Source organism: Misgurnus anguillicaudatus, chromosome 13 (genome assembly GCF_027580225.2).
Source record: "Misgurnus anguillicaudatus chromosome 13, ASM2758022v2, whole genome shotgun sequence".
NCBI lineage: Eukaryota > Metazoa > Chordata > Actinopteri > Cypriniformes > Cobitidae > Misgurnus > Misgurnus anguillicaudatus.
In genome coordinates this window covers 28,272,024-28,283,793 of record NC_073349.2, presented here as the reverse complement: position 1 = coordinate 28,283,793, position 11,770 = coordinate 28,272,024, and the positions used below count along the sequence as shown (strand labels likewise).

Sequence of the window (11,770 nt, the reverse complement as noted above, 5' to 3'; positions counted from 1 at the left end):
CACAGATGTGCAGCAGACATCAACAACAATGGTTATGCAACTAAATATTAATAATTCAATAGTTTAAAGCAGGGGTCTTCAACCTTTTTTGGGTTGGGGACCCCTTAGATTAGAGAGGCATGGAGCAGGGACCCCCTGATACTAAATGTGTAAAACTGATATTTAAGTAATCAGTAAGTTACGAGAGGCTGCCTTTTCGTATTAGGCACAACGCAAAGTGGACTAAAGTACAACTATTGACAAATCAGAATCAAGGACTGGAACTGTTTTATAAATAGAAACAAACCATATTGTCACACAGCCATACTATATTAAGACAGTACATTGGCACTATTATGCTGTTGTTGTACATGCATAATTTTTTTGTTAAAGTAGATTTCGTTTTTATATTAATATAATCATAATAAAAATATTAATAATAATATGAATATGAATATAATAAAAATAATATAATATTATTTAAAGGTATTTGCAGTGTAATAGATTTTCATTTTACTGTGAATTTACCTGAACCTGGGCTTTCAGTTTATAAAGATGACTGATCATGATGAATGGCACAAAGACTCTCTATTCTGGTGGGGATAGAGGTTGTGCTACTTTATAATTCAGAGGTTTGTTGCCTTTCTCGTGTATCGTCATTGTCATGAGTTTGAGTAACGCAGATTTATTTTCTGCATAGCTTCATATCAGACTCAGGAGAAAACATGGATTGAGTCCGCGCGCATCTCTTTGGGCAACTTTTTGAGAGGCGGATTTCAACTTGACTATGAATCTTGCACAAAGCACCATCACTGTGCGCGTTTCATACATTTTTAAATGCGAGCGATAGTTTTGTCAAAGTTTATAATGCAGACGCGGTCTGGCGTCATTTGCCTTTTGAGTTAGCGCTTTAAATCTGAACTGCGTGAAACAGCTGTCCAAGTTCAGAAATGTAACTTAGATGAGACAATGTCGCACTGATCCTAAAATAACGTTCTGAAAGAAAGACACACATGCCTATAAGATTTACCTGTTTTATGATGCCTTTTCTGTCGCTACTGCTGCTTCCTGAGTGTACATTTATAGTCTTCAGATATTTTATTTTGGTCCGCTTGTTAAACTGAACGCGCGCCTTCGCGGCCACGCACGTGCACAACTTAAAGGGGACATGTAACTTTTTTTGTACATATATTTTACGTTTTTAGCAAAATATAGCTTGTGGTCAAACATCATTTGGCGGACCCCCTGCAGTTCCGTCGCGGACCCCCTGGGGGCCGCGGACCCCCGGTTGAAGACCCATGGTTTAAAGTGCAGTTAAATCTTAAGAAATTTCAGTTTATAAGTGTCTACAGAGAAATATGTTGACTGCTATTTTTTTTTAACAGATAAATATTCATTTTATTTGCTTCCCTCTAAAAGAACAAGACAGACTTGTAAACTGTGTTAATGCTTTGATTTGTAATTGAATGTTTAATGTTTTCAATACATTTGAAATATGGAAATAAAATGTTTGCACTTAATTCACTTTTATTAGTACACTGCTATTATTTTGAACATAACTGTATGTGTGTGTAACTATGATAAATGACTGTTATCAAGCAGCTGTTGCGTCACACTCCCGTCCAGCAGATGGCGCAAACTCACCGCGTGTTACATAGAACAGATGAAGAAGAAGAGAAGCTCACATTTCGAGCAGTAGTAAGTGTTGTGTTGTTTTGCTTTTTATATGTGTGTTAATAATCTATGTGTTATCTTTGTGTCGAAGTTTTATTCTTGTTTACTTTAAATAATTTTTTTAACATACACTTTGTTTCCATGATGATTTTTGTAGTAAGGAAGATTTTGTTTCTTGATTTAAAAAAGCTGCAGTCATTTATTGAAATGATGTTTTTTTGTGAATATTATAATGGTGATGTGTTTGTGTTCAGATGTTCATCATGAGAGATCAGATGGATGTGATGTGCTGTAAATCAGTAGGAACTGATCTGTCCATGCTGGATATTGATGATTTGATGACAGAAATCTCTCAGCTGAAGAAAGAGGTGGCGTTACTGGAGTCAAAGCTCAGACAGAGAGATGAACTCAACACAAAGGTTTGTATAAATTAAAACACTCTTTGTCATCATGATTGATGTTTGTGTGTTCAGTGTTGATCCTATAGTGAAAGTAAATCATCACAACTGTTTGTTTTGATGTTATTTCCAGGATGTATCTGGTGTCTCTCTCTGTGGCTTTACTGATGAAACATCTACAGATCTTCTGGTTTCTGTCTGTAATGAAGATCAGAAGACATCAGTGAATCTGCTGGACTGTGGGATAGAAGTGAAACAAGAAGTCACAGAAGCAGATGAAGATTATTTGATTTATTCAGGTATGCACATGTTTATAAAATGTATTTTATATTTAAAAAGTCACTTAAACACAAAGTATGGCTAAAAATGTTATAACCTCCTCCACGCTATATATAAAGGCTATGCATTTATCAGACACAGGTATTATTTATTACTTGTCACTCTCGCTGTCATAATTTCTTGCCCTCTTAGCAAACAAGTATGGTTGTTTATTCACTTGGCTTTCATTGCTTTGTAGGATATCCTAATTTGGTACGCACAAAATGGGCATAGAAATATGCAAATGCAATTTTCCACGCACATATCGGGATTTTTAAAAAATAAACTTGGCGTAAATAAGTGTGCGCCATACGGATGTTCTCGACCGCGCGTATATATATGTATATGTATATATGTATATGTATATGTATATACACATACATACATAATACTTTCATTATTTTTTAACACATCTATAGTTATGCGCTGGCACAGAATTAGACTCTTTTGACTCCACACAGAAACAGCAATGCGTGCGGCATGACATAAGGAACATCCTGGATCTGTTTTTTCGCTCTTCTTTATTCTTTTTTTATGTATAATAGAAGTATTGGATCAGGACTATGTATCGGTATATACTCAAAATCAAATGAATCAGACTCGAGGGCAAAAAAACATGATCGGGACATCGCTAGCCAATATTGACAGGAAAACTGCAATTGCAGTTTAAAAAAATGATTGGTTTTAAGTTTTTACTTTCATATTGTTTATAATGATTTTCTCTTTTCAGACCTGATGGAGCCAAAAGAAAAAATCACAAATGCAAGAGAACAAACAGATCAAGGTGAATTGAATAATTTAACGATCTTCCTCTAATGTTTAAAGGGACACTCCACTTTTTTGGAAATATGGTAATTTTTCAGCTCCCCTAGAGTTAAACATTTTACCATTTTGGAATCCATTCAGCTGATCTCTGGGTCTGGCGCTAACACTTTTATCATAGCTTAGCACAATCCATTGAATCTGATTAGATCATTAGCATTGCGCTAAAAAATAACCAAAGAGTTTCAATATTTTTCCTATTTAAAACGTGACTCTTCTGTAGTTAGGTTTTCTAGGCAGATATGGTTAGGATTATACTCTCATTCTGGTGTAATAATCAAGGACTTGATGTGAAATGATGTTACGCACTACCTGAAAATAGTCCCTTTAATAACTTTCAATGGCAGGGGACTATTTTCAGGCAGTGCGTAATATCAAGTTTCAAATAGGATAAATATCGAAACTCTTTAGTTATTTTTTTAGTGCGGTGCTAATGTTCTAATCAGATTCAATAGATTGTGCTAAGCTATGCTAAAAGTGCTAGCGCCAGACCCGGAAATCGGCTGAATGGATTTCAAAACGGTAAGAATTTAATGTTTATCTCTAGGGGTGCTGGAAAATGAGCATATTTCCAAAAAATTGGAAAGTCCCTTTAACCAGTAATGACAAAGACACAAACACAATTATAGTTGCATTTTTTTATTGTTTCAAATTCTTCATAATGATTTTCTTTGTTCATTTTAGATCAGAAAGCGGTAAAGGAGGACATTTCACAACTCAATGAAATGGAGGAGAAACCTCATCATTTGATACCCAAGGAAGAATCTCTGAGCTGCTCGAGTACTGCGAGGAATTTGTCACCTAAAAGAAAAAACAAGCAAAAGGCAACAGCTAAGGATGCTCTTACTTGCCCCCAGTGTGGAACGACCTTCACATATAAATATATACTTATTAAAAACACGAGAATCCACATTGGAAAAAAACCCTACAGATGTGATCAGTGTGGAAAAAGTTTCATGCATAAATTTCAATTTAATGAGCACAAGAGAATCCACACTGGAGAAAAACCCTACAGCTGTGATCAGTGTGGAAAAACCTTTAATCGCAGGTTTTGCCTTATTGTTCACATGAGACTTCACACTGGAGAAAAGCCTTACAGATGTGATCAGTGTGGCAAAAACTTCATGCGCAGGTCTTGCCTTTTTATTCACATGAGACATCACACTGGAGAAAAACCTCACACCTGTGATCAGTGTGGAAAGACCTTCCATAGAAAATCGCATTTAAGTGAGCACACAAAAACTCACACTGGAGAAAAGCCTTACAGATGTGGGCAATGTGGAAAGAGTTATGGTCGTAAGAGCGATCTCAACGGGCACATAAGAATTCACACTGGAGAAAAGCCTTACAGCTGTGATCAGTGTGAAAAGAGTTTCGTTCGTAAGTCTGACCTTAATATGCACATAAAAACTCACACTGGAGAAAAGCCTTACAGATGTGATCAGTGTGGAAAGAGTTATGTTCGTAAGAGCGATCTCAACGGGCACATGAGTATTCACACTGGAAAATGGCCTTACAGCTGTGATCAATGTGGAAAAAACTTCATAAATAAAGGCCACCTTAATGAACACACGAGAATTCACACTGGAGAAAAACCTCACAGCTGTGACCAGTGTAAAAAGAGCTTCATTCGTAAGATTGATCTCAAAAGGCACATGACAATTCACACTAAAGAAAGGCCTTAATAATGTCCCTACTATGGTGATTTTTGTAATTTAAGAGTTCAGATGCAAAGAGCACTAAATGAAAAAAACTTTTGCTTCAAATTCGTTTAATCCCAGCCTCAGGCCATTCAGAAATACCAGTTTGTTAGCAGAATTCATTAAGAGTCTGATAGAGATTTCACATCAGGGCGGTTCTAGACCCTTTTTTCTTACAGATGTAGGGCCCTATTTTTAACGATCTGAAACGCAAGTGTGAAGCGCAAGTGACTTTGTGGGTGGATCTTGGGCGCTGGTGCTATTTTTCCCACGGGACTGGCTTTAGGGGACTTTCCCAGTAGACGTAAGGATCAAAGGCGTGCCATGAGGCCCTGAATATGATTCCTGGAATTCGGGCCCGAGACTGTGCCTATAAATTGATGCTGGTGCAGAGCTTAGGCAGATCTGGAGACCGCGCAGCATCCAGCATATCCGTTGTCTGACAGCCTGAAATCTTGTGTGCCCAAGACGTAGTACTTTTTAGACTTTGTATTTTTGTCTCATTACCTTTAGTTAACTTGGTATTTTTATTTATTTTCTTTTTAAATTCGGCAAAACTTGTAATCGCAACTAGCTAAATTGTATTAATAAATTTTATAAAAGACAAGAAGAAGTGTGCTTGCGTGAATTTAGCTCAAATAATCAACCACGGGGAAGTCTTCTGACAATTATGTGAGTATAATCTAATCTGTCGAATTCTACCTGAAGGTAATGTGGGATTGGTATACTTAGGGAAGTAATTGTTAGATTTGACTGTCCTTGCCTACCCTAAATAGAAAGAATAGGCAAAAGGTACAAATTTGATTACCGTAAAACAGCAGCCACACAATAAATAAAAACTATCACCACAATGCCCACCACAATGATTTCCCTTATCTCATGTGTTAATATTTTTTATTGTAACAATTTATGATTAGCAAAAAATAACTGTTGCATCTGTGTAGATTAGATAAGCAAAGTGTGTGCGCGTTGTGCACGCTATACATTATGGTCAAGCATGCGCCCTTAAAATAGCATAATGAACAACGCGCAATGCGCCACTGACTTTAGACTAGTTTTTTTTTTGGTCAGTGGCGCAATTGTTTTTTGAAACTGCAAAATAGCATCAGGGATGGTTTGCGCCGGAACACGCTCCTTTTTTCGCTGAACCGCAAGTTCATTCCCTAGTTTGCCGACGTGCGTCTGTGGAGGGAAAAACCCGCTGTGCGCCGGTGCAAAATACGAATGATGAATGCGCCACTGACAAAGTCAATTGCGCTGGGTGCAAGATAGGGCCTGTAGTAGTGTAATAGAAAAACAATAGACCCATTTGTTATGATATCCACACTACTTGTTATGAGTTATAGACTCATTTATTGAAAGTGGCATGATCAAAATAATATTACTGTAAAGTTTAATTGGAAAATTAAACACCTTTTTGTTCTTTATCAGGAAAGAGTGAAAGCAAATGTTTCACCAATTGCTATAAAATATATCATCTGCTGAATTACTAAGTAAAATCGACCGTAGAGGAACAACTGAATTTTATTAAAAAGGTGATTTGAGAGGGGGAAATGTATAAAGAAATGTAGCGAAGTTAGGATGCTCAGTTAAAATGATCTCAAATACTTTAAAAGGGCTACAAAAATCCGAAGAACATGGAAGAAAACAAGCAATACAGTTAATACAGATTGAAGAATAGTCAGGATGGCAAAGCTTCAGCCTTTCATCCCCGAAAGATCAAAAATGATCTGTAAGTACAGTGACAATTACAAGACATCTGATTAAAGCTAAGCTGTTTTCAAGAAGCCCCCATAAAGCACCATTGTTGAAAAAGGCATGAGCAAAATCACATCAACTGGCCCAAAGAAAAATGGCATAACATTTTGTGGCCTGATGAGAGTAAAATTGTTCTTTTGGGTCAAGTGGTTTTCGGAAGAACCTCATGCGACTCTCGGATACTGAATTCAAGCCACAGTCCACTATAAAGACAGTTCAACATCGTGGTGCAAAAATCATGGTATACGGGTGTGTTTCATACTAATGTGTTGGGCTTATTTATTGTATACAAGGAAAAATGGATCAGTTTGAATACATCAGAATACTTGATAAGATTATGTGGCCGAAGAGGAAATGCCCCTAAAATGGGTGTTTCAACAAGACAACAACCCCAAATACACAAGCAAGAGGGCAAAATCTTTGTTCCAGACAAAAGGATTAAGGTTATTATGGAGTGTCCAGCTCAATCCCCTGATCTCTACCCCATTGAAAACTTGTAGGGTGACAATAAAAATGCAGTTTCTGAGGTAAAACATAACAATTAGCAGGAACTGTGGATCTTGGGGTAAAATAGCTGTTTCTGGGTGCCAGAAGTTGGTTGAGTTGATTTGTAAACTGTGTTAATGCTTTGATTTGTAATTGAATGTTTAATGTTTTCAATACATTTGAAATATGGAAATAAACTCTGTTTTTACATTTTTTTGCACTTTATTCACTTTTATTAGTGCACTGCTATTATTTTGAACACAACTGTATGTGTGTAACTATGGTTAATAACTGTTGTCAAGCAGCTGTTGCGTCACGCTCCCGTCCAGCAGATGGCGCAAACTCACCGCGTGTTACATAAAACAACAGAAGAAGAAGAAGTGAAGATACGAGAAGCAGTAAGTGTTGTCTTGTTTTTGCTTTATATTTGTGTGTGAATAATGTGTGTTTTATCTTTGTGGTGAACATCCTTGCTTACTGTAAATAGTTTTTTGCCATACACTTTGTTTTCGGGGTTATTTCTGTAGTCAGGAAGTTTTTTTTATTTAACAAAGCTGCAGTCGTTTTTAATCCTATTGAAATTATGTTTTTGTGTGAATATTATAATGTTGATGTGTTTGTGTTCAGATGTTCATCATGAGAGATCAGATGGATGTGATGTGCTGTAAATCAGTAGGAACTGATCTGTCCATGCTGGATATTGATGATTTGATGACAGAAATCTCTCAGCTGAAGAAAGAGGTGGCGTTACTGGAGTCAAAGCTCAGACAGAGAGATGAACTGAACACAAAGGTTTGTATAAATTAAAACACTTAAACACTCTTTGTCATCATGATTGAGGTTTGTGTGTTCAGTGTTGATCCTATAGTGAAAGTACACCATCACAGTCTGTTTGTTATAATGTTATTTCCAGGATGTATCTGGTGTCTCTCTCTGTGGCTTTACTGATCAAACATCTACAGAGCTTCTGGTTTCTGTCTGTAATGAAGATCAGAAGACATCAGTGAATCTGCTGGACTGTGGGATAGAAGTGAAACAAGAAGACACAGAAGCAGATGAAGGTGATTTGATTTATTCAGGTATGCACAGTTTTTTCCCGGAGACAAAATTGGTCTTTGGTGGTGGTTGATGAACATTTTTATACACTCACACACATTAAATGTACCTCACCCATGTAAACATAATGTTTATAAAATGTATTTTATATTTAAAAATGTCACTTAAACACAAGGAATGTTTAAAAAATGTATAACCTCCTCCACGCTATATATAAAGGCTATGCATTTATCAGACACAGATATTATTTATCATTTGTCACTCTCGCTGTCATCATTTCTTGGCATCATCTTGGCAAACAAGTGTGGTTGTTTATTTACTTGGCTTTCATTGCTTTGTAGGATATCCTAATTTGGTACGCACAAAGTGGGCATAGAAATATGCAAATGCAATTTCCACGGACATATCGGGATTTGTAAAAAATAAACTTGCCGTGAATAAGTGTGCGCTATACGAATGCTCTCGACCGTGCGTACGCACTCTTTTTGAGCGGAGTGAAAGAACACAAACTCTGTTCTGTACATATATACATAATATTCTCATTATTTTTAACACATTTATAGTTATGCGCTGGAACAGAGTTAGACCCTTTTGACTCCACACAGAAACAGCAACGCGTGCGGCATGACAAGGAACATCCTGGATCTGTTTTTTCGCTCTTCTTTATTCTTTTTTTATGTGTAATAGAAGTATTGGATCAGGACTCAGTATCGGTAGTTCAAATGAAAATGAATCGTACTCGAGGGCAAAAGAACCCTGATCGGGACATCGCTAGTTAATATTGACATAAAAGACAGGAAAACTACAATTACAGTTTCAAAAATGATTGGTTTTATGTTTTTACTGTCATATTGTTTATAATGATTTTCTCTTTTCAGACCTAATGGAGCCAAAAGAAGAAATCACAAATGCAAGAGAACAAACAGATCAAGGTGATTTGATTCATTTAAGGATCTGCCTCTAATGTTTAAAGGGACCGTCCACTTTTTTGGAAATAAGCTAATTTTTCAGCTCCCCTAGAGTTAAACATTTTACCAATTTGGAATCCATTCAGCTCATCTCTGGGTCTGGCGCTAACACTTTTAGCATAGCTTAGCACAATCCATTGAATCTAATTAGATCATTAGCATTGCGCTAAAAAATAATCAAAGAGTTTCAATATTTGACTCTTCTGTAGTTACATCGTGTACTAAGACTGACAGAAAATTAAAAGTTGTGGTTTTCTAGGCAGATATGGTTAGGACTATACACTCTCATTCTGGTGTAATAATCAAGGACTTTGCTGCCGTAACATGGCTGCAAGAGGCGTAATGATATTACACACTGCCTAAAAATAGTCCCTTTAATAACTTTCAATGGCAGGGGACTATTTTCGGGCAGTGCGTAATATCAAGTTTCAAATGGGAAAAATATCGAGACTCTTTGGTTGTTTTTTGGCGCGGTGCTGATGTTCTAGTCAGATTCAATAAATGGTGCTAAGCTATGCTTATAGTGCTAGCGCCAGACCCAGAAATCAGCTGAATGGATTTCAAACCGGTAAGAATCAAATGTTTATCCCCAGGGGAGCTAAAAAATTAGCATATTTTCAAAAAAAGTGGAATGTTCCTTTAACCAGTAATGATAAAGACACAAACACAATTATAGTTGCATTTTTTACTGTTTCAAATTCTTCATAATGATTTTCTCTGTTCATTTTAGATCAGAAAGCGGTAAAGGAGGAAATTTCACAACTCAATGAAATGGAGGAGAAACCTCATCATTTGATACCCAAAGAAGAATCTCTGAGCTGCCCGATTACTGTGAGGAATTTGTCACCTAAAAGAAAAAACAAGCAAAAGGCAACAGCCAAGGATACTCTTACTTGTCCTCAGTGTGGAAAGACCTTCACATATAAATATATGCTTAATAATCACATGAGACTTCACACTGGAGAAAAACCCTACAGATGTGATCAGTGTGGAAAAAGTTTCACAAATAAATTTCAGTTTAATGAGCACAAGAGAATCCACACTGGAGAAAAACCCTACAGATGTGATCAGTGTGAAAAAACCTTCAATCGCAAGTTTTCCCTTATTATTCACATGAGACTTCACATTGGAGAAAGGCCTTACAGATGTGATCAGTGTGGAAAGACCTTCAAAAGAAAATCATATTTAAGCGAGCACACAAAAATTCACACTGGAGAAAAGCCTTACAGCTGTGATCAGTGTGGAAAGACCTTCAATAGAAAATTGCATTTAAGTGAGCACACAAGAATTCACACTGGAGAAAAGCCTTACAGATGTGATCAATGTGGAAAGAGTTATGTTCGTAGGTTCGATCTCAACGGGCACATAAGAATTCACACTGGAGAAAAACCTTATAGCTGTGATCAGTGTGAAAAGAGTTTCGTTCGTAAGACTGACCTTAATCAGCACATAAAAATTCACACTGGAGAAAAGCCTTACAGATGTGATCAGTGTGGAAAGAGTTATGTTCGTAAGAGCGATCTCAACGGGCACATGAGTATTCACACTGGAAAATGGCCTTACAGCTGTGATCAATGTGGAAAGAACTTAAGGAATAAAGCCCACCTTAAAGAACACATGAGCATTCACACTGGAGTAAAACCTCACAGCTGTGATCAGTGTGGAAAGAGCTTCAGTCGTAAGATTGATCTCAAAAGGCACATGACAATTCACACTAAAGAAAGGCCTTAATAATGTCCCTACTATGGTGATTTTTGTAATTTAAGAGTTCAGATGCAAAGAGCACTAAATGAGAAAACTTTTGCTTCAAATTCGTTTAATCCCAGCCTCAGGCTGTTCAGAAATACCAGTTTGTTGACAGAATTCATTAAGAGTCTCATAGAAATTTCACATCAGGGCGGTTCTAGACCCTTTTTAGGGGGGCTTCAGCCACCTTGTCTGTCATCTTAGCCACTCTACAATTATTAAATCTATCAAACTATCAGATATACAGTTATGTTCAAAATAATAGCAGTGCCACATCGGTAACGTGATAAACCGCTGTTATTCGTAGTAGTAATATTTCTGAATTAGAAATGATTTATTTACAGATGTAGTAGTGTAGTAGAAAAACAATAGACCCATTTGTAATCAGGCTTGTGCACAATTCAGAATTTCAGAATTGGCCTCCATTCAATTCATGAATTGGAATTTGAATTGAATTGACTCCGCCCTACAGGAAGTTGAATTTGAATTGGAATTGGAATGACAGGAAGTGGAATTAAATTCATGGCAATTCAAAGAAATTCCACAGTCACACAACAGAAAGAATCTCACATACATTCAGTGTTAGGAAATTGTTTGGCAACCATTTTAAATACTTAGTTAAAGTAAAGCATTCTGGGAAATGAAGTCATGTTCCATCGTGTTCCACAAAATTACAATTACAAAAAAATGTAACTTAATTATTTGTTATGTGACTGGAGTTTTTAACATTAATTGCTGAGGGAAAACATTTCTTGTTAATGTAATCTGTACAAGTAGTTCAAATTAATATAATAGAATATGTAATACAATTCTGACATATACTGAAAGCTTTATTTTTAACACTTTACTTACTTTATAATATGTA

At 36.5% G+C, this 11,770-nt stretch overlaps 2 protein-coding genes across 2 annotated transcripts; both read left to right on the top strand.

The window, feature by feature from the left end:
• The first annotated feature begins 2,208 nt into the window (after positions 1–2,208).
• Positions 2,209–5,057, top strand: LOC141369326 (uncharacterized). Its single transcript, XM_073875528.1, has 3 exons — positions 2,209–2,350; positions 3,100–3,153; positions 3,876–5,057. Exons 2-3 carry the CDS (start codon positions 3,105–3,107, stop codon positions 4,874–4,876), a joined length of 1,050 nt encoding a protein of 349 aa, XP_073731629.1. The 5' UTR covers positions 2,209–2,350; positions 3,100–3,104; the 3' UTR covers positions 4,877–5,057.
• Positions 5,058–8,887: 3,830 nt separating this feature from the next.
• On the top strand, positions 8,888–11,143 carry LOC129430942 (uncharacterized). Its single transcript, XM_055188594.2, has 2 exons — positions 8,888–9,123; positions 9,890–11,143. Exons 1-2 carry the CDS (start codon positions 9,075–9,077, stop codon positions 10,888–10,890), a joined length of 1,050 nt encoding a protein of 349 aa, XP_055044569.2. The 5' UTR covers positions 8,888–9,074; the 3' UTR covers positions 10,891–11,143.
• The last annotated feature ends 627 nt before the right edge of the window (positions 11,144–11,770 follow it).

Excerpts from the sequence above, each read along its gene's own strand:
- LOC129430942 (XM_055188594.2), top strand. The coding sequence starts at position 9,075 with ATGGAGCCAAAAGAAGAAATCACAAATGCAAGAGAACAAACAGATCAA. Across the intron at positions 9,124-9,889 it reads AAGAGAACAAACAGATCAAG|ATCAGAAAGCGGTAAAGGAG; the intron begins GTGATTTGATTC and ends TGTTCATTTTAG.
- LOC141369326 (XM_073875528.1), top strand. The coding sequence starts at position 3,105 with ATGGAGCCAAAAGAAAAAATCACAAATGCAAGAGAACAAACAGATCAA. Across the intron at positions 3,154-3,875 it reads AAGAGAACAAACAGATCAAG|ATCAGAAAGCGGTAAAGGAG; the intron begins GTGAATTGAATA and ends TGTTCATTTTAG.